We start from the raw sequence: 22,163 nt of genomic DNA, 5'->3' as shown, positions 1-22,163 counted from the left end.
CATCTCTTTAACCTGTGCTTAACCCTCTCTCCACTCACATTATACCTGTAAAGACTTGCAATCCAACCAGTATCTTGTAAATTGAGTTTGTGTCTTTATATGCTCTGTTTGTGAACACAAGTCCTCACTTACCTGAGGAAGGAGCAGTGCTCCAAAAGCCTGTGGCTTTTGCTACCAAATAAACCTATTGGACTTTAACTGGTTGGTGTTGTGAAACTTCTCACATTGCAGAATGGCCAGAGAGCAACTGCAGGGACATTAAATGCTGCAATTCAAGGTTTCTGCTTCAGAAAGCAGGCATGTTGCAATGATTTACTACAAAAGGGGTTTATTATGCAATAAATTGCTGATAATTGTGGAAAAGCCCTGTCTTGAGGCAGCTCCAGGCAGACTGAATTGTCAGCATCAGGAGAGATCGATCCCCGGTGATCGATTAGCCAGCCCGTATCGATAGATTCCCGTTCTCTGTTATCCATTTTCTGGCTGGAGTGCGGCGCCAGTATCCCACAATGCAGCGCGGTGGCTGAAGATGGCGGAGCTTCACCGGGAGGATCCGGAGCTGGAGCAGGAGCCGGGCTGTGTCCCGGGGCTTCACCCCGAGGTGAGAGCGGGGCCTGCACCTCCCCCCACCCCGTCAGCTCCCCCCTCCCCTCCCCTCCCCCCACCCCCCCCCAGCTTCCCCCCCGACCCCCCCCTCAGTTTCCCCCCCACCCCCCCCTCAGTTTCCCCCCCCACCCCCACCCCCCAGCTTCCCCTTCACCCCCACCCCCTCTTCAGCTGTCCCCACCCCCTCCACCCCCCCTCCACACACCACCACCACCCCCCCTCCACACACCGCCACCCCCCCCAGCTCCCTGTTCCAGCTTCCCCCCTCATCCCCATCCCCCGTTCCAGCTTCCCCCTCTCACCCCCATCCCCCGTTCCAGCTTCCCCCTCTCACCCCCATCCCCCGTTCCAGCTTCCCCCTCTCACCCCCATCCCCCGTTCCAGCTTCCCCCTCTCACCCCCATCCCCCGTTCCAGCTTCCCCCTCTCACCCCCATCCCCCGTTCCAGCTTCCCCCTCTCACCCCCATCCCCCGTTCCAGCTTCCCCCTCTCACCCCCATCCCCCGTTCCAGCTTCCCCCTCTCACCCCCATCCCCCGTTCCAGCTTCCCCCTCTCACCCCCATCCCCCGTTCCAGCTTCCCCCTCTCACCCCCATCCCCCGTTCCAGCTTCCCCCTCTCACCCCCATCCCCCGTTCCAGCTTCCCCCTCTCACCCCCATCCCCCGTTCCAGCTTCCCCCCTCACCCCCATCCCCCGTTCCAGCTTCCCCCTCTCACCCCCATCCCCCGTTCCAGCTTCCCCCTCTCACCCCCATCCCCCGTTCCAGCTTCCCCCTCTCACCCCCATCCCCCGTTCCAGCTTCCCCCTCTCACCCCCATCCCCCGTTCCAGCTTCCCCCCTCACCCCCATCCCCCGTTCCAGCTTCCCCCTCTCACCCCCATCCCCCGTTCCAGCTTCCCCCTCTCACCCCCATCCCCCGTTCCAGCTTCCCCCTCTCAGCCCCATCCCCCGTTCCAGTTTCCCCCTCTCAGCCCCATCCCCCGTTCCAGCTTCCCCCTCTCAGCCCCATCCCCCGTTCCAGCTTCCCCCTCTCAGCCCCATCCCCCGTTCCAGCTTCCCCCTCTCAGCCCCATCCCCCGTTCCAGCTTCCCCCTCTCAGCCCCATCCCCCGTTCCAGCTTCCCCCTCTCAGCCCCATCCCCCGTTCCAGCTTCCCCCTCTCAGCCCCATCCCCCGTTCCAGCTTCCCCCTCTCAGCCCCATCCCCCGTTCCAGCTTCCCCCTCTCAGCCCCATCCCCCGTTCCAGCTTCCCCCTCTCAGCCCCATCCCCCGTTCCAGCTTCCCCCTCTCAGCCCCATCCCCCGTTCCAGCTTCCCCCTCTCAGCCCCATCCCCCGTTCCAGCTTCCCCCTCTCAGCCCCATCCCCCGTTCCAGCTTCCCCCTCTCAGCCCCATCCCCCGTTCCAGCTTCCCCCTCTCAGCCCCATCCCCCGTTCCAGCTTCCCCCTCTCACCCCCTTGCTTAACTTTGGCACCACTCCTTCCTTCACTGTCCCCTGGATTGAAAGGGCCAATGTTGCTTGTATCCCGTAATCTGAAACTTTTTTTGTGCAATTATTTGCTGAAGGTTTGGTTGAACTTGATTCTGAGACCAGTGGTTGATGCAGTTTTCTAGTGGAGACAAGTCAATTGTTTTGGGTTGCATGTACATTTGAAGGAGTGAGTGCAGATAAACTGGAGCTGAGTGTGAAGGAGATGTCCGCCCCTTATATAAAAAGGAAGAGGCTGGCTAGGGTGAACGTTGGTCCTTTAGAGGATGAGAAAGGGGACCTAGTGGTAGAGGATGGGGATATGGCTAAGGTATTGAATAACTTTTTTGTTTCTGTCTTCACGGAGGAGGACGTGAATAATTTGCCGGGTGTTAGCGATGGAAAGGTGGTAGGACTGGAGGATCTCAATGACATTACTGTTACTAGAGAGGCGGTGCTCGACAGACTGGAGGGGCTGATTGTGGACAAGTCCCCAGGACCGGATGGAATGCATCCGAGGGTTCTGAAAGAAATGGCGGAGGTGATAGTGGATGCCTTGGTGGTTATTTTCCAGACGTCGCTGGATTCCGGGGAAGTGCCGGAAGATTGGAAAACGGCTAATGTTACGCCATTGTTTAAGAAGGGTGCCAGGCAAAAGGCGGGGAATTATAGGCCGGTTAGTTTAACGTCTGTGGTAGGTAAAATGTTAGAATCTGTCATTAAGGAGGAAATTGCGAGGCATCTTGAAGGGAATTGCTTGATAGAGCAGACGCAGCATGGTTTCATTGAAGGGAAGTCGTGTCTGACAAATTTACTGGAGTTCTATGAGGATGTGTCTAGGGCAGTGGATAGAGGAGAGCCGGTGGATGTGGTCTTTCTGGATTTTCAGAAGGCGTTTGACAAAGTACCTCACACGAGGTTATTGCAGAAGGTCCGGGGACATGGAGTTGGGGGTAGGGTGTTAGCGTGGATAGAGGATTGGTTGTCAAATAGGAGGCAGAGAGTGGGGGTCAACGGGTGCTATTTGGATTGGCGGATGGTGACTAGTGGAGTGCCCCAGGGGTCGGTGCTGGGGCCTCAGCTTTTTACCATTTATATAGATGATCTGGAGGAGGGAACCGAGTGTAGGGTGTCGAAATTTGCTGATGACACCAAGATTGGGGGAACGGCAAATTCTGCGGAGGGTGTGGAGAGTCTGCAGAAGGATCTAGATAGGCTGGGCGAATGGGCCAGGAAATGGCAAATGGAATTTAATGTTGGCAAGTGTGAGGTGGTCCACTTTGGTAGGAATAATGGTAGGAAGGACTATTACTTACGTGGGGAAAAACTGCAGCAGGCGATGGTGCAGAGGGACCTCGGGGTCCTTGTGCATGAGTCGCAAAAACCCAGCTTGCAGGTGCAGCAGGTGGTCAGGAAGGCGAATGGGATGCTGGCCTTCATAGCGAGGGGGATTGAATATAAAAGTAGGGAGGTCTTGCTGCAGCTGTATAGGGCATTGGTGAGGCCGCAGCTGGAGTACTGTGTGCAGTTTTGGGCGCCGCACCTGCGCAAAGATATTTTGGCCTTGGAGGGAGTGCAGAGGAGGTTTACTAGGCTGATACCGGAGTTGAGGGGATTGAGCTATGAGGAGAGGCTGAATAAACTAGGCTTGTACTCGTTGGAGTTTAGAAGAATGAGGGGAGATCTCATTGAGACATATAAGACGATGAATGGGATGGATAGGATAGAGGTGGAGAGACTCTTCCCGCTCAAAAAAAGACAGTAGGACTAGGGGGCACAGCCTCAAGATAAAAGGGGGGCGGTTTAGAACGGAGTTGAGGAGGAACTTCTTCACTCAAAGGGTAGTGAATCTCTGGAATTCTCTGCCCGTTGAAGTGGTGGAGGCTGCCTCGCTAAATATTTTTAAGACGCGGGTTGATGGGTTTTTGATAAGAGAGGGGATTAAGGGTTATGGGGAGAGGGCGGGAAAGTGGAACTGAGCCACGACAGATCAGCCATGATCTTATTGAATGGTGGGGCAGGCTCGAAGGGCTAGATGGCCTACTCCTGCTCCTATTTCTTATGTTCTTATGTCCTTTTATGATTTGTAATTATTTTGTCCTAGTTGTCAAAAACACCCACTGGAAAATAATTCAGCAAGGGAGCTGGGTTTGTACCTTCCATTAGGACTGTCCAACTGTCTTTTTTCTTTGATTTTAAAATTTGAATTTTGCGAAGGTTCTAATGGCTTGTTGGGTAATTGCATAATGTAGATTTACTTCCAGATACATTCTGGACATTTTGTGAGCCAGGGACCAATTCAGTGCTTTTCAGTTCTATACATTGCCTCATGTCACTTCTCTGAAAATATAAATGTCCACCGTTGCCCAGATGTTTACTGTGGAAGTGAGTGTGTGTACCACGCAGTTTGTGGGAGGTGACTTTCTTCCCACAAGAGATGTGAACTGGATGGATATGTGAACTTCAGGGAATCATATTCCTATTTCTCATGACAATTTTTCTGCCAATTCTTTATAATCATGAAGGTTTTACTCGTGGTGAGCCTGGCCACTGGTGACACTGTTTACTCAATTATAACAATGACTGGTGGAAACTCTACATCATCCTTTCTGTGTGGAAAGTCTGCAGAAGGATCTAGATAGGCTGGGCGAATGGGCCAGGAACTGGCAAATGGAATTTAATGTTAGCAAGTGTGAAGTTGTCCACTTTGGTAGGAATAATGGTAGGAAGGACTATTACTTACATGGTGAAAAACTGCAGCATGCGACGGTGCAGAGGGACCTCGGGGTCCTTGTGCATGAGTCGCGAAAACCCAGCCTGCAGGTGCAGCAGGTGGTCAGGGAGGCGAATGGGATGCTGGCCTTCATAGCGAGGGGGATTGAATATAAGAGTAGGGAGGTCTTGCTGCAACTGTATAGGGCACTGGTGAGGCCGCAGCTGGAGTACTGTGTGCAGTTTTGGTCGCTGCACTTACGCAAAGATATTTTGGCCTTGGAGGGAGTGCAGAGGAGGTTTACTAGGCTGATACCGGAGTTGAGGGGGTTGAACTATGAGGAGAGGCTGAATAAGCTAGGCTTGTACTCGTTAGAGTTTAGAAGAATGAGGGGAGATCTCATTGAGACATATAAGATGATGGATAGGATAGAGGTGGAGAGGCTCTTCCCGCTCAGAAACGACAGTAGGACTAGAGGGCACAGCCTCAAGATAAAGGGGGGGCGCAGTTTAGAACGGAGTTGAGGAGAAACTTCTTCACTCAAAGGGTGGTGAATCTCTGGAATTCTCTGCCCGTTGAAGTGGTGGAAGCTGCCTCACTAAATATATTTAAGACGCGGGTAGATAGGTTTTTGATAGGCAAGGGGATTAAGAGTTATGGGGAGAGGGTGGGAATGTGGAACTGATCCACTTCAGATCAGCCATGATCTTATTGAATGGCAGGGCAGGCTTGAAGGGCTAGATGGCCTACTCCTGCTCCTATTTCTTATGTTCTTACGTTTATTTACATCCATAGATGACACTGTGTGTGGGAACCTGACCCCTTCTCCCAGTTAAATGCAGGAGCTTAGATTCATGACATCCCATGAGTTTCTTTGGCTGGAAGCAGTTAATGACCTCGAGAAAAGGTTATGTAACTCAGTTACTGCAACTTGAACATAGAACATTACAGCGCAGAACAGGCCCTTCGGCCCACGATGTTGCGCCGACCAGTTAAAAAAAACAATGACCCACTAATCTAAACCAATCCCTTTTCGTCCATAAACCTATCCACAGATCTCTTAAACGCCCCCAAACTAGGCGCATTTACAACTGCAGCAGGCAGGGCATTCCAATCCCTCACCACCCTCTGGGTAAAGAACCTACCCCTGACATCCGTCCTATAACTACCCCTCCCTTAATTTAAAGCCATGCCCCCTCGTACTAGCTTTCTCCATCCGAGGAAAAAGGCTATCACTATCCACCCTATCTAAACCTCTAATCATCTTATATGTTTCAATAAGATCCCCTCTTAGCCGCCTTCTTTCTAGCGAAAACAACCCCAAATCCCTCAGTCTCTCCTCATAGGACCTCCCCTCCATACCAGGCAACATCCTGGTAAACCTCCTCTGCACCCTCTCAAGCCTCCACATCCTTCCTGTAGTGTGGGGACCAGAACTGCACACAATACTCCCAAGTGCGGCCGCACCAGAGTTTTGTACAGTTGCAACATGACGCTGCGACTCCTAAATTCAATCCCCCTACCAATAAACGCCAAGACACCGTATGCCTTCTTAACAACCTTATCTACTTGATTCCCAACTTTCAGGGATCTATGTACACATACACCTAGATCCCTCTGTTCATCCACACTATTCAAAGTCCTCCCGTTAGCCCTATACTCAACACATCTGTTATTCCTACCAAAGTGAATCACCTCACACTTCACCACATTAAACTCCATCCGCCACCTCTTGGCCCAGTTCTGCAACCTGTCTAAGTCTCCCTGCAAACTATGACACCCTTCCTCACAATCTACCACACCTCCGACTTTGGTGTCATCAGCAAATTTACTAATCCAAGGCATGAGGCATGAGGAACCCTCACTTTGAGGCAAGCAAAGTTGAAAGATGATCAGCGAGGTATAATTTCTGGTTTACCTTCCCAAATCATCTTGTTCATTGACGTTGCCAAATGAGTGCAGTGTACTAGATATCTTAAAGCCTTTAACTCAAACTTTCGTTGAAGGAGAAACAAAATATTAGAGTTGTATATATCAAAATAGTCATCAGTCATCGCTACAAATACGTAGCATCTCCTGTGTCATGTGATTATACAATTAAATGATTGCCATGCAAATGTTCAGTTCTTTGCCACCTCCTGATCAATGATAGAAAGCACTTGCTGAAGTTTTTGTTTAGGAATGTCTCGAGGCAAATAAAGCATGCCTACATGCTTGGACTCTGTATTTCAGTTGGCAGTACAACTTTCCTTAAAGATCACAAATTGGTTTTGAAAGCAGTTGTGGTTAAGTATTTTCTTCTAGATCTGCCAGCGAATGAATGAGAGTTTGCTGATGCACAGCCAGTGCTGCTCATTCACATAACTGTCTGTTTATGATAATATGATGTGGAGATGCCGGTGTTGGACTGGGGTAAATACAATAAGAAGTCTCACAAAACCAGGTTAAAGTCCAATAGGTTTATTTGGTAGCAAAAGCCATTAGCTTTCGGAGCGCTGCTCCTTTGTCAGCTAAGTGGGATTTCTGTTCACAAACAGGGCAGGTGAAGACACGTTCAATTTACAAAAATAATGGTTGGAATGCGAGTCTTTACAGCTAATCAAGTCTTAAAGATACTGACAATGTAAGTGGAGAGAGTGTTCAGCACAGGTTCAAGAGATGCGTGTTGTCTCCAGACAGAACAGTTAGTGAGACTGAGCAGAGACTGATAGCCAAGTTCCGCACACATGAGGACGGCCTCAACTGGGACCTTGGGTTCATGTCACACTATCTGTAAGCCCCATGACTTGCCTGGGCTTGCAAAATCTCACTAACTGTTCTGCCTGAAGACAATACACATCTCTTTAGCCTGTGCTTAACACTCTCTCCACTCACATTTATGTGTACCTTTAAGACTTGATTATGTGTAAAGACTCACATTCTAACCATTATTTTGAATATTGTCTTCGTATGCCCTGCTTGTGAACAGAACTCCCACTTACCTGACGAAGGAGCAGCGCTCTGAAAACTAGTGGCTTTTGCTACCAAATAAACCTGTTGGACTTTAACCTGGTTTTGTGAGACTTCTTATTGTGTTTACCCCAGTCCAACGCCAGCATCTCCACATCATATTATCATAAACAGACAGTTATGTGAACGAGCAGCACTGGCTGTGCATCAGCAAACTCTCATTCATTCGCTGGCAGATCTAGAAGAAAATACTTAACCACAACTGCTTTCAAAACCAATTTGTGATCTTTAAGGAAAGTTGTACTGCCAACTGAAATACAGAGTCCAAGCATGTAGGCATGCTTTATTTGCCTCGAGACATTCCTAAACAAAAACTTCAGCAAGTGCTTTCTATCATTGATCAGGAGGTGGCAAAGTCTCTGCTCAGTCTCACTAACTGTTCTGTCTGGAGACAATACGCATCTCTTGAACCTGTGCTGAACACTCTCTCCACTTACTTTGTCTGTATCTTTAAGACTTGATTAGCTGTAAAGACTCGCATTCCAACCATTATTTTTGTAAGTTGAGTTTGTCTTCATATGCCCTGTTTGTGAACAGAAATCCCACTTAGCTGACAAAGGAACAGCGCTCCGAAAGCTAATGGCTTTTGGCACCAAATAAACCTGTTGGACTTTAACTTGGTATTGGGAGGCTTCTTACTGTGTTTATGATAAGACATAGGAGCAGAATTAGGCCACTTGGTGAGGTCCTTGCTCAGTATTCCATAAGTTTCAATAAGATCCTCTCTCATTCTTCTAAACTCTGAGTACAGACCCAGAGTCTTCAACTGTTCCTCATAAGACAAGCTTTTAATTTCAGGGACCATTCTTGTGGGCGTCCTTTAGACCCTTCCTAAGGCCAGCACATCCTTCCTTAGATAGGGAGCCCAAAACTGTTTATGATACTCCAAATGGTCAGACAATGGGGTCTGAGCAGAGTCTTATACAGCCTCCGAAATACATCCCTCCTCTTGTATTCTAGCCCTCTCGACATGAATGCTGACATAGAATTTACCTTCCGAACTGCCGACTGAACCTGCACATTAACTTGAAGAGAATCTTGAACAAGGACTCCCAAGTCCCTTTGTGTTTCCGATTTCCGAAGCATTTCCCCATTTAGTTCATGTCTCCATTCCTCCTTCCAAAGTGCAGAACCTCACACTTTTCCACGTATCCCATCTGCCATTTCTTTGCCCATTCTCCTAACCTGTCCAAGTCCTTCTGCAGTCCCTCTGCTTCCTCAATACTATCTGTCCTCTACATATCTTTGTATCATCTACAAACTGAGCAACAGTGCCTTCAGTTCCTCCTTCCAAACCGTTAATGTATATATCATGCTTGCACCCGAGTGACTGGTGCGCTCGGGTCAATTGCAGACGTGTGGTATAGACGGAATATTGAAGGTAACGGCAGCATATTTCTTTCCCAAAAAGATGAGTTTTTACAACAATGGTTTAAAGGTCACTATTAGAGTCATAGTCACAGAGCAGAAAATGCCCTTCGAGTTTGCCCCGTCAACAGCTACCACTGAAGGCATGCAAAGACTAGCTTATCAATTTCAGATTATAAAATGAATTTGAATTTGCTTCATCAGAGCATTAGCTTGGCTCTCGGGATTACTAGTCCAGTGACATTATCACCATCACGTCTCCCCTTATTTGATTTGATTTTATTATTGTCACATATTGGGATACAGTGAAAAATATTGTTTCTTGCTCTGTACAGACAAAACATACCACTCATTGAGAAGGAAAGGAGAGAGTGCAGAATGTAGTGTTATAGTCATAGCTGGGGTGTAGAGAAAGATCAACTTAATAGATTAAGTTGATCTTTCTTGATTAGAGACAGTCAGCATGGTTTTGTAGCGGGTAGGTCGTGCCTTACTAACCTTATCGAGTTCTTTGAGAAAGTGACCAAAGAGGTGGATAGGGGTAAGGCAGTTGATGTGGTGTATATGGATTTTAGTAAGGCGTTTGATAAGGTTCACCATGGTAGGCTTTTGCAGAAAATGCAGATGTATGGGATTGGGGGTGATCTAGGTAATTGGATCAGGAATTGGCTAGCAGATAGGAGACAGAGGGTGGTGTTTGATGGTAAATATTCGTCATGGAGTTCGGTTACGAGTGGTGTGCCTCAGGGATCTGTTTTAGGGCCACTACTGTTTGTAATTTTTATTAATGATCTGGATGAGGGTATAGTTGGGTGGATTAGTAAGTTTGCTGATGACACCAAAGTCGGAGGTGTGGTAGATTGTGAGGAAGGGTGTCATAGTTTGCAGGGTGACTTAGAAAGGTTGCAGAGCTGGGCCGCGAGGTGGCGGATGGAGTTTAATGTGGAGAAGTGTGAGGTAATTCATTTCGGTAGGAATAACAGATGTGTTGAGTATAGGGCTAACGGGAGGACTTTGAATAGTGTGGAGGAGCAGAGGGATCTAGGTGTATGTATACATAGATCCCTGAAAGTTGGGAATCAAGTAGATAAGGTTGTTAAGAAGGCATACGGTGTCTTGGCGTTTATTGGTAGGGGGATTGAATTTAGGAGTCGCAGCGTCATGATGCAACTGTACACAACTCTGGTGCGGCCGCACTTGGAGTATTGTGTGCAGTTCTGGTCCCCACATTACAGGAAGGATGTAGAGGCTTTGGAGAGGGTGCAGAGGAGGTTTACCAGGATGTTGCCTGGTATGGAGGGGAGATCCTATGAGGAGAGACTGAGAGATTTGGGGTTGTTTTCGCTGGAAAGAAGGCGGCTAAGAGGGGATCTTATTGAAACATATAAGATGATTAGAGGTTTAGGCAGGGTGGATAGTGATAGCCTTTTTCCTAGGATGGAGAAAGCTAGCACGAGGGGGCACGGCTTTAAATTAAGGGGGGGTAGTTATAGGACTGATGTCAGGGGTAGGTTCTTTACCCAGAGGGTGGTGAGGGACTGGAATGCCCTGCCAGCTGCAGTTGTAAATGCGCCTAGTTTGGGGGCGTTTAAGAGATCTGTGGATAGGTTTATGGACGAAATGGGATTGGTTTAGATTAGTGGGTTAGTGTTGTTTTTTTTTAAAAGCTGGTCGGCGCAACATTGTGGGCCGAAGGGCCTGTTCTGCGCTGTAATGTTCTATGTTCTAATACAAGGTAGGCCCATTCAAAAGTCTGACAGCAGCACGGAAGAAGCTGTTCTTGAGTCGGTTGGTACATGACCTCAAACTTTTCTATCATCTTCCTGGTGAAACAAGGTGGAAGAGAGGATGTCCAGGGTATGTGGAGTCCTTAATTATGCTGGCCGCTTTGTCGAGGCAGCGGGAGGTGTAGACAGAGTCAATGGATGTGAGGCTTGTTTACATGATGGATTGGGCTGTGTTCATAGCCTTTTGTAATTTCTATACATTTATCTGTTGAATAATACAACTGTGGCTTTGTATGCCACCTCAGATTGGTGTAGGAGATTCCATGCCCTTACTCAAAGATAAGCCTGGGGCTCTCATCTGAAATTTTTCCCTCAACCGTCAACTGAAATGAATTATCTGGCCATTTATTTATTGTTTGTGGGAACTTGCTACGTGTAAATTGACTGCTGTATTTCTTACTTGACGTCAGTGACCACAATTCCATAGTAGTTCAAAGGCTGGGAAGCCCTTTGAGATGTCATGACATTGTGTAAGGTCATTTATAAATGGAAGTCTTTCATGATATTATGATGTCCTGTGTTCAACTCACTGTGTGCAGAGTCTGTTGATCGTGAGCACGGTGCCAGAAAAGCTATAATTCGTATACAGCCCTTTTGTCCCTGCTGACTTTTGACCTCTAAGAGTCAGTTGCCACTCATGTTTGGATGGGGCTGAGAAGCTTGGCTACAATGCAGTCTCCTCCCCATCTTGGTCTGTATATACAGATGAAGAAAGGACCCCTGGATGCTGTGGAACTGTTCAAGCAATCCAAAGAGCGCAGGATTCTTTGAAAAATGAGCTGAAGTATTTGTTCATAGTGTTTTATCCATTGTTCACTTCAATTGAACTTTATTGTAATGTACTATTGAAAGAATGCAAGGTTGGAGACATAACACAATGGGTTAGACATTGACTTTCAGAGTCTCTGTCACTCAGAAATCGAGACTGAAAATTTCTTCTCGTTCTCGGATTTCTTGCTGCATTGATTTTGGACAATTCCCCTCTGGAATTGCAGAATGGATCTCCCAATGCAACATTGACCTGCATTAGGAACATCTGGATGCTGATTGAATGTTTCTTTGGACAGCCTCACAGAGCACACTGGTGCAGGAAGGTCATCTTTTGCAATGGAGGATGAGGTATGTTTGTGCAACATGGAGGGAGCTTTTAATTGTGCTGTAGTTGAGCAAGGAGGGTCTGATGTTTAAACAGCACTTCTGAAATGGAGAGTTTTAGGGGAGATGGTGACACAGTGGGTTTATCACAGAGGTCATTCCCTAAGGACCCAAGTTCAAATCCTAACACAGCAGATGGTGAAATTTGAATTCAGTAAAAAAAAACTGGGATTAAAAGTCTCATGACTACCGTGAAACCATTGTCATAAAAACCCATCACGAGTGGATTACATGTGACTCCAGTCCCACAGCAATGTAGTCTTAACATACCCCCTGAAATGGCAATGCCCTCTAAACAATAAATGTTGGCCCAGCCAGTAATGCCTACATCCCACGAACAATTAAAAAAAAATCCTGTTTCATACATGACCCTTACCTCAATGAACAGAGAATGTATTGCCTTTGGTTATTCAATATTCTGTTCATTTCAAGAGATATTAGCTTCCTTGTTTATCTCTCAATATCTGAGGAGTGGTGAATGGTGCTGAACATTGTGCAGTCATTAGTGAACATTCCTACTTCTGCCTTTATGATGGAAGTAGGATCATTGATGAAACAGCTGAAGATGGTTAGGCCTAGAGACTACCTGTGGAACTGTTGCAGTGATGTCCTGGAACCAAGATTATTGACCTCAAATGACCACAGCTGTCATTCCAGACAATGGAGGGTTTTCCTCCTAATCCCTATTGACTCATCTGGAGTTCAGCTTTTTTGTCCATGTTTGAACCAAGGCTGTAATGAAGTCAGGAGCTGACAGGGAATTATAGGCCGGTTAGTTTAACGTCTGTAGTTGGAAAAATGCTAGAATCCGTCGTCTAAGAAGAAATAGCGAGGCACCTAGAAAAGAACGGTTTGGTCAAGCAGACGCCGCACAGATTTGTTAAGGGGAAGTCACGTTTAACGAATTTATTGGATTTCAATGAGGATGTGACTAGTGCGGTAGACAGAGGGGAACCGGTGGATGTGGTGTTTTTAGATTTCCAAAAGGAGTTTGTTAAGGTGCCTCACAAAAGGTTGCTGCAAAAGGTTAGGGTGCATGGAGTTGGGGGTAAGATGTTAGTGTGGATAGAGGATTGGTTGTCTAATCGGAAGCAGAGAGTTGGTATCAATGGGTACTATTCTGGTTGGCAGTTGGTGACTAGTGGAGTGCCGCAGGGATCGGTGCTGGGGCCTCAACTGTTTACCATTTACATAGATGATCTGGAGGAGGGAGCTGAAATTTGCTGATGGCACGAAGATGAGTGGAAAAGCAAATTGCGTGGAGGGTGTGGAAAGTCTGCAGAGAGATCTGGATAGGCTGAGTGGGCGAGGACCTGGCAGATGGAGTATAATGTTAGCAAGTGTGAGGTTATCCACTTTGGCAGAAATAATAGTAGGAGGGATTATTATTTAAAGGGTGAAAAACTGCAGCATGCTACGGTGCAGAGGGACCTGGGGGTCCTTGTGCACGAGTCGCAAAAACCCAGTCTGCAGGTGCAGCAGGTGATCAAGAAGGCGAATGGAATGTTGGCCTTTATAGCGAGGGGGATAGAATATAAAAGCAGGGAGGTCTTGCTGCAACTGTACAGGGTACTGGTGAGGCCGCAGCTGGAGTACTGTGTTCAGTTTTGGTCGCCGCACTTGCGGAAGGATATATTGGCCTTGGAGGGAGTGCAGAGAAGGTTCACTGGGCTGATACCGGAGATGAGGGGGTTAGCCAATGAAGAGAGATTGACTAGACTGGGTCTGTACTCATTGGAGTTTAGAAGGATGAGCGGGGGATCTTCTCGAGACGTATAAGATAATGAAAGGGATAGATAGAGTAGAGGTAGAGAGATTCTTCCCGATTAGAAAGGATAGCAGGACTAGAGGGCACAGCCTCAAAATAAGGGGGGGTGGGGGGCAGCAGTTTAGATCAGAATTGAGGAGGAGCTTCTTCACTCAAAGGGTGGTGAATCTCTGGAATTCTCTGCCTGTTGAAGTGGTGGAGGCTACCTCGTTGAATATATTTAAGTCACGGGTAGATATGTTTCTGATAGACGAGGGAATTAAGGGTTATGGGGAGAAAGCGGGAAAGTGGAACTGATCCACTTCAGATCAACCATGATCTTACTGAATGGCGGGGCAGGCTTGCAGGGCTGGATGGCCTACTCCTGCTCCTATTTCTTATGTTCTTATGTTCTGACTGACCCTAGCAGAACTCAGACTCAGTATTGGTGAGTAGGTTGTTGCAAGCGCTGTTTGACAGCACTATTGATGACCTTTTCCGACATTTTACTGATGATCAAGAATAGACTGATGGGACAGTAATTGGCTGGGTTGGATTTGTCCTGCTTTTTTAGTGAATGGCATACCTGGCCAAGTTTCCATGTTGTCAAGTAGATGCCAGCATTGTAGCTGTATTAGAACGGCAAGTTCTGGAGCACAAGTCTTCAGTACTACTGCTGGAATGTTTTTTGGTCCATTCTTGTAGAACATAGAACAGTACAGCACAGTACAGGCCCTTTGGCCCTTGATGTTGTGCTGAGCTATGTCCAAACCCAAGATCAAGCTATCCCACTCCTGATCATTCTGGTGTGTTCCGTGTGACTGTCCAATAACCATTTGAAAGTTCCTGAAGTATCTGACTCCACTGTCACAGCAAGTAGTGCATTCCACACACCAACTACTCTGAGTGAAGAATCTACCTCAGACATCCCTCCTATATCTTATAACTATGCCCCCTAGTAACAGTTATATCCACTTGAGGAAATAGTCTCTGCACGTCCACTCTATCTATCCCCCTCATCATCTTATAAACCTCTATTAAGTCGCCTCTCATCCTCCTCCGCTCCTAAGTGAAAAGCCCCAGCTCCCTCAACCTTTCCTCATGAGACCTACCCTCCAAACCAGGTAACATTTTGGTAAATCTCCTCTGCATTCTCTCCAATGCTTCCACATCCTCCTTTGTCAACAAAGGTAGAGCAGTTGACTTAGTTTCCTCCTCAAAGAATTCAATCAAATTTGTGAGGCAGGACTTGCCCCTCACAAAACCGTGCTGACTATCCCAGATTAAGCTGCACCTTGGTCATAAATCCTATCCCACAGGACCTTTTCCATTAACTTACCGATCACTGAAGTAAGACTAACTGGCCTATAATTACTAGGCTCATTCCTATTTCCTTCCTTGAAGAGAGGAACGACATTTGCCACTCTCCAGTCCTCTAGCATAATCCCCGTGGACAGTGAGGACCCAAAGATCAAAGCTAAAGACTCCTCAATCCCATCTCTTGCCTCCCAAAGTATCCTAAGATATCCCTCTGGGCCAGGGGATTTATCGACCCTCAGGTTTTTAAAAATTGCTAATACATCTTTGCTCAGAACATCTACTCTTCCATCTTATCAGCCTGTGTCATACTCTCACCCTCAGAAACATAGAACATTACGGCGCAGTACAGGCCCTTCGGCCCGCGATGTTGCGCGATCAGTGAAACCAATCTGATGACCCTCTAACCTAAACTATTCCAGTGTTATCCATATGCCTATCCACTGATCATTTGAACGCCCTTAGAGTTGGCGAGTCCACAACTGCTGCAGGCAGGGCATTCCACGCCCTTACTACCCTCTGACATCCGTCCTATAATTACCACCCCTTAATTTAAAGCTATGTCCCCTCATGTTAGCCATTACCATCTGAGGAAAAAGGCTCTCACTATCCACCCTATCTCACCCTCTGATCATCTTGTATGCCTCAATCAGGTCACCTCTCAACCACCTTCTTTCTAACAAAAACAATCTCAAGTCCCTCAGCCTTTCCTCATAAGACTTTCCCACCATACCAGGCAACATCCTGGTAAACGTCCTCTGCACCCTTTCCAATGCCTCCACATCTTTCTTATAATGTGGCGACCAGAACTGTACACAATACTCCAAGTGCGGCCGCACCAGAGTTTTGTACAGTTGCAACGTGACCTCACAGCTCTGAAATTCAATCCCCCTATCAATAAAAGCTAACACACCGTACGCCTTCTTAACAACCTTATCAACCTGGGTGCCAACTTTCAGGGATGTATGCACATCTCTCTGCTCGTTGACACTACCAAGAGTCCTTCTATTAGCCCTATATTCTGTACTCCTGTTATTCTTACCAAAGTGAATCACCTCACACTTTTCCACATTAAACTCCATCTGCCACCTCTCGGCCCAGCTCTGCAGCTTATCTATGTCCCTCTGCAAACTGTAACATCCAACCTCACTGTCTACAACTCCTCTGAGTTTGATGTCGTCAGCAAATTTACTAATCCATCCTTCTACACCCTCATCTAGGTCATTTATAAAAATGACAAACAGCAGTGGCCCCAAAACAGATCCTTGAGGTACACCACTTGTAACTGAACTCCAGGTTGAATATTTCCCGTCAACCACCGCCCTCTGTCTTCTATCAGCTAGCCAGTTCCTGATCCAAACTGCTAAATCACCCTCAATCTCATGCATCTGCATTTTCTGCAGTAGCCACCATGGGGAACCTTATCAAACGCTTTGCTAAAATCCATGTATACCACGTCAACTGCCTTACCCTTATCCACCTCTTTGGTCACTTCTTGAAAAAACTCGACAATATTTGTGAGGCACGACCAACCCCTCACAAAACCATGCTGACTATCCCTAATCAATGGCCCCTGTCCTTAGTGGACACTGAAGAAAAGTATTCATTCAACGCCTCACCTATCTCTTCTGAGATATTGCAGTATCCTGTCCAATCAGCGCAGGCAAAGTGAATTCAAAGGATGTTTTAGGTGTGGTGTCACTGAGAGGTGAGTGCAGAGTGATTTACCAAGACTAAGCCAACAAGGTGAAAGTTGAGGTTATCATGAGCAGTGTTCAAAAGTCAGCTCTTTGGTGAGGAGTGGTGATAACAAAAGAGAGAGTCAGGAGACTTTCCTTTTTATACTGTGGGGGCAGGGTGTCAGTATTGCTGGGGTTTCTGGCTTGCTTCAGATCTTATTCTGCATTTGCTTATTGCTAACATGGTGTGATGGAAAAATAAAATTGCATCTCAAATTTCCTATTAACCAAAAGGTTGGGTTCATGTGATTGAACATTGACTCATTGGCTAATAGACTTAGTGTGTGTATTCTATACATACACGTAGATGTATATATGATATCATTGTACTAAATCTAAAGTATAACTCTGCATGTTAGAGGCATTGTAGGATTGTTTCATACTCATGAAATTCGTTGTTGAATGCCCCAATGCTGATGAATTATTTCAAGATTGTTTTCCAAATTGTCCGCTATCTGAATTTAAACAGCAGTATATTGTTATCCACCAAAGTGTATCTATAAAGAGGAATTTCTCCTCTTATATCATCAGTGTGTCTGACAACCCTGTCTGGCTACAAAAGCTTGTCAGTTGCTCTCATCTCACTTCCAACCTTCCTCAGTCACTGCAGTGGAGATTAGGACTAATCTTGCTGTGAGTGGGAGAAAAAAGCTATGTTTAGTTGTATAACTAAATTTTACACACAGAGTTTGTCACAAAGCCTGTGTAACTAACAGCTTAGAAGGATAAAGCTTGAGAACCCCGATGTATGTTTTGCACAGTAAGACGACATCGTGTTCATCATTTGGTTATATTGTTTAGAACATGGAAAAAGATCTATTTTGTCGAAAATTGCATTTTTATTTGAGCATTTTCATTTGCTGACTTAGGCACAGTCACAACTTAAAAATTACAATTGGCATTGGAGTTGTTGGCATCCTCTTAATGATGCTCTGGCTGGAGTAATCGGAAGTGTATTTATTGCTGATCTCTCACTGGACCTGAGTATCTGATCAAGTGGCACATCACTCCCAGTGATACAGCTTACCTACCCAACAGTCTTTGTTTTGAATCGTGCCACTGCATCCGGGGAAATGCAGGTTTCGCTGGATCTCGTGTTCTCCCTAGGCTTCCAACAAATAACGTCACCTTGATATCAGACTTTCTTCTTTGTTTTGGACATGTGATTCAGAAATACCATTTCCCACTAGGAAAGCAGCTTGCAGAGGCTTTGTGCAAACCTGTTTCAATAAAGAGCCGCAGTACAATGTGAAGCTTGAAGCACGACGACAGGTGAAATACAATAGGTGAACTCATTAGTGTCTTTTTTTTTTCACATATTCTTAGAATACATTCTTAAAATATTTAAAAGTAGTGCAATCTACTCTTCTTTCTTGGTTGCAGATATATAAAGACATGGATTTGTATCGCACCGTACACTACCTTAAGATTTCCCAAAACTGTTTGCAGCAAGAGAGAAGTGGCAAGATTGTGCAAACAGCGATGTGATAATGGTTTGCTTTAATGATGTTGGTTGAGGGATAAATAATGGCCAGGAAACCAGAAGTACTCCAAACATTTTCTAGAATAGAGAGACAAAGAGGCGTAGTGGTTGGCACCAGGTTCAATTCTGGCTTTTGGTGACTGTGTGGAGTTTGCACAATCTCCCCATGTCTGCGTGGGTTTCCTCTGGGTGCTCCAGTTTCCTCCCACACCCCAAAGATCTGCAGGTTAGGAGGATTAACCATTTGTAAAATGTGTGGGGTTAGGGTGGAGGAGAGGGCCTGGGTGAGATAATCATTTGGCAAGTCTTAGAAACTCGAAGCAGGAGTAGGCTATTTGGCCCTTCGAGCCTGCTCTGCCATTCATTTTGACCATGGCTGATTGAATTCAATATCCTGATCTCCCAGAATGGCCTCTTTCTGCACTGTAGGGATTCGATGGTTCTAATCATGCCATAGGGTCTTTTGCATTCACCCGAGGGAGCAGACAAGATTTGGTTTAAGGTTTCGTCCCAAATTTGCACCTACTGTGCAGTACCCCTTCAGTGCTGCATTGAAGTGTTGTTCTGTATTTCGTCACTCCAACTTGTTTGCAATTTAATGCGATAGTAAAATTTTTCTCACATTTTGATGACTTGCTGTGCATCGTGTTTGCATTCTAAGATGAGAATTTTATAATTCTTGAGTTATTCAGTACTGAGTCTTGTGTAGCTTGATTTCGAGAGATAAACACTGCAGTGCTGGAATCTGCAATAAAAACAAGAAATGCTGGAACTTCCAGCACTCTGGTAGCACCTGTAAAGAGAGGAATAATGGTTTGAAATAACTTGGCTCCTCACTGAAGAGGGGTAGACAGAAATGTGTCACAAGTAAGGCTTACATTAACACTGCAATGAAGTCACTGTAAAATTTCCCTAATTAATAATGGTTGGAATGCGAGTCTCACTAACTGTCCTGAATGGAGATAATATACATCTCTTAAACACCTGTGTTTAACCCTCTCTCCACTCACATTGTCTGTACCTTTAAGACTTGATTACCTGTAAAGACTCACATTCCAACCATTATTTTGTAAATTGAGTTTGTGTCTTTATATGCCCTGTTTGTGAACAGAAATCCCACTTACCTGATGGAGCTGGGCTCTGAAAGCTCGTGGCTTTTGCTACCAAATAAACCTGTTGGACTTTAATCTGGTGTTGTGAGACTTCTTATGTGTTTTGCAGAACACCTTCTCTGTCCATAAGCAAGACCCTGACCTTCCTGTTGATTGCTATTTTAACTTACCATCTTGTTCCCATGCCTGCATTTCTGTCCTTGGCCTTTTGCAATGTTCCAGTGAAGTCTAATGCAAACTGGAGGAACAGCACCTCATCTTCCAATTGGACACTTCACAGCCATTTGAACTTAGCATTGAGCTCAACAACCTCTTCCCTCCATTTCATTTAAAACAAAATTCTAATCCTGTTGGCTGTGGTAGAGAGCATATTTTGAAGCTTTAAGTTGTTAGAATAAATTGAATTCTATTCCAAATAATATCAGTGTTTCAGATTTTGTGGTTCCTGTAGATCTTAGTAATACAAGTGCAAAGGTGGAAATATTCAACTTGATAATTGGGGATGTTAAATCAGCGCCAGAGAGATATAACAACCGAGGAGCTAACTGGAAAACGTACAAAGAGATTGACCCTGTAACTTCTGGTAATTGTTTGTCTGCATGTTCTGCTCAAATGGTTGTTGGTGGGAGGGTTAATTCAGAACAATGATTCAGGACTGCAGAAAATGCAGGCTTTTATCTAGAGTGGCTTTGCATCATACTGAGAAATTAGGTGACAAGATTGTGGTATTATGTGTTTCATAGTCGATTTGAGTTTGATATTGTTGAAACAAGTTATTTTTTCTATCTCTGTTTTGGGCTCTGTTGCTATAATCAGCACAGGGCTTTTTTTATTAATTCGTGAGACATGGATGTCAATGGCTGGTCAGCATTTATTACCCATCTCTAGTTTCCCGATGCTCTGGAGTCACTTATGGACTAAACAGGGAACAACGATTTCCTTCTTAAAGGACATTAGTGAACCAGGTGGGTTTTTACAACATCGACAATGGTTTCATGGTTATCAGTAGATTCTTAATTCCAGGTATTTTTTATTGATTTCAAATTCCACCATCTGCTGTGGTGGGATTCGATCCTGGGTCCCCAGAACATTAACTGAGTTTCTGGATTAATAGACTAGCAATTAATACCACTAGGCTATCACTTCCCCTGAACTTTCAACTTCAAAATGGTAACTTTAAATGTCTGCTACAATTCTCACCAATTCTTAAAGATGCCCCCATAGAAAGCATTCTTTCTGGTTGTATCACAGCTTGGTATGGTTCCTGCTCTGACAAAGACCACAAGAAACCACAAAGGGTTGTGGGTGTCACCCAGTTCATCACGCAAACCAGCCTCCCATCCATTGATTCTGTCTGTACTTCCCGCTGCCTTGGAAAAGCAACCAGCAGAATCAAGGACCCCACGCACCCTGAGCGTACTCTCTTCCACCTACTTTCGTCAGGAAAAATATACGGAACTGACTCGAGCAGCTTCTTCCCTGCTGCCATCAGACTTTTGAATGGACTTACCTTGCATTAAGTTGATTTTTTTCTACACCTAGCTATGACTGTAACACTACATTCTGCACTCTTGTTACCTTCTGTATGAATGGTATGCTTTGTTTGTATAGCGTGCAAGAAACAACACTTTTCACTGTATCCCAATATATGTGACAAGAAATAAAGTCAAATCGTGTTTGAAGATAAAAGTACCTTGCTCCTCCGAAGGCTTTCGCTAAGGAAAGGGAATCATAGAATCCCCACAGTGCAGAAGGAGGCCATTCAGCCCATCGAGTCTGCACTGACCCTCTGACAGGATCTTACTGAGGTCTGCCCCCTACTCTAACCCACTAATCCTCCTAATCTACATGTCTTTAGACACAAATCAGCAATTTAGCATGGCCAGTCCACCTAACCTGGACATCTTTGGACTGTGGGAAGAAACATAAGCATCCTGAAGAAACCACGCAGACACTGGAAGAATGCGCAGACTCCACACAGATAGTCACTCAAAACTGGATTCGAACCTGGGACCCTGGCACTGTAAAGCAGCAGTGCTAATCACTGTGCCACCGTGCTGCTTGGGAAGCATATTAATATTGGCAGTTATGTATTGCCATGTAGCATATTTAAAGAAGAAATAAATGTCGCAAGAGAGGAAATAGTCTTGTGGAAGTGCAGAGCTTTCATTTTAAGTCTTGAGGTTTCAATATAACTGGAAAATTCCGCTTTTGTTAGTTTGAGGTTAGGAGTGTTGAAACTTTTCTGAAGGGCGTTTCAACATTTCCGATACTGGAGTATTTTAAAAAAAACTTTCATGCAGTGTGGGTATCACTGACAAATTAACATTTGTTGCCCATCCTTAATTGTCCTTCATTGAGAAAATGATGGTGAGCTGCCTTCCTGAACCTCTGCACTCCATGTGGTGGAGGTACACCACTGCTATTTGGAAGGGCTTTGATCCGATGATGGTGAAGGAATGATATAATTTATTAATTTAACCAATATTTATCCAGATGTGTCAATTGAGAACCAGTTCTTTGAGGTTCCTCATAGGTTGATACAGAAGGTGAAGTCACATGGGTCCGAGATGAGCTGGTAAGAGGGACACAACTGGTTTTGGGCATAGAAAGCAGAGTAGCGGTGCAATGGTACTTTCTAACTGGAGGTCTGTGACAAG

At 45.7% G+C, this 22,163-nt stretch overlaps 1 protein-coding gene across 2 annotated transcripts in view; it reads left to right on the top strand.

The window, feature by feature from the left end:
- Positions 1 to 510: 510 nt before the first annotated feature.
- The window catches only part of zdhhc17 (zDHHC palmitoyltransferase 17), a 142,775-nt gene continuing 121,122 nt past the window's right edge, over positions 511 to 22,163 (top strand). For both annotated transcript variants that reach the window (XM_080191447.1, XM_080191446.1), the window contains exon 1: positions 511 to 601. In XM_080191447.1, the coding sequence (XP_080047573.1) occupies positions 530 to 601 (72 nt within the window). In that variant the 5' untranslated portion in view covers positions 511 to 529. The remainder of the gene's footprint in view (positions 602 to 22,163) is intronic.

The sequence above is a fragment of the Carcharhinus amblyrhynchos genome, chromosome 6, assembly GCF_965287045.1.
Source record: "Carcharhinus amblyrhynchos chromosome 6, sCarAmb.v2.hapA, whole genome shotgun sequence".
NCBI lineage: Eukaryota > Metazoa > Chordata > Chondrichthyes > Carcharhiniformes > Carcharhinidae > Carcharhinus > Carcharhinus amblyrhynchos.
The sequence above is the reverse complement of the archived record's forward strand: the minus strand, read 5'-3'. Positions and strand labels throughout refer to the sequence as shown.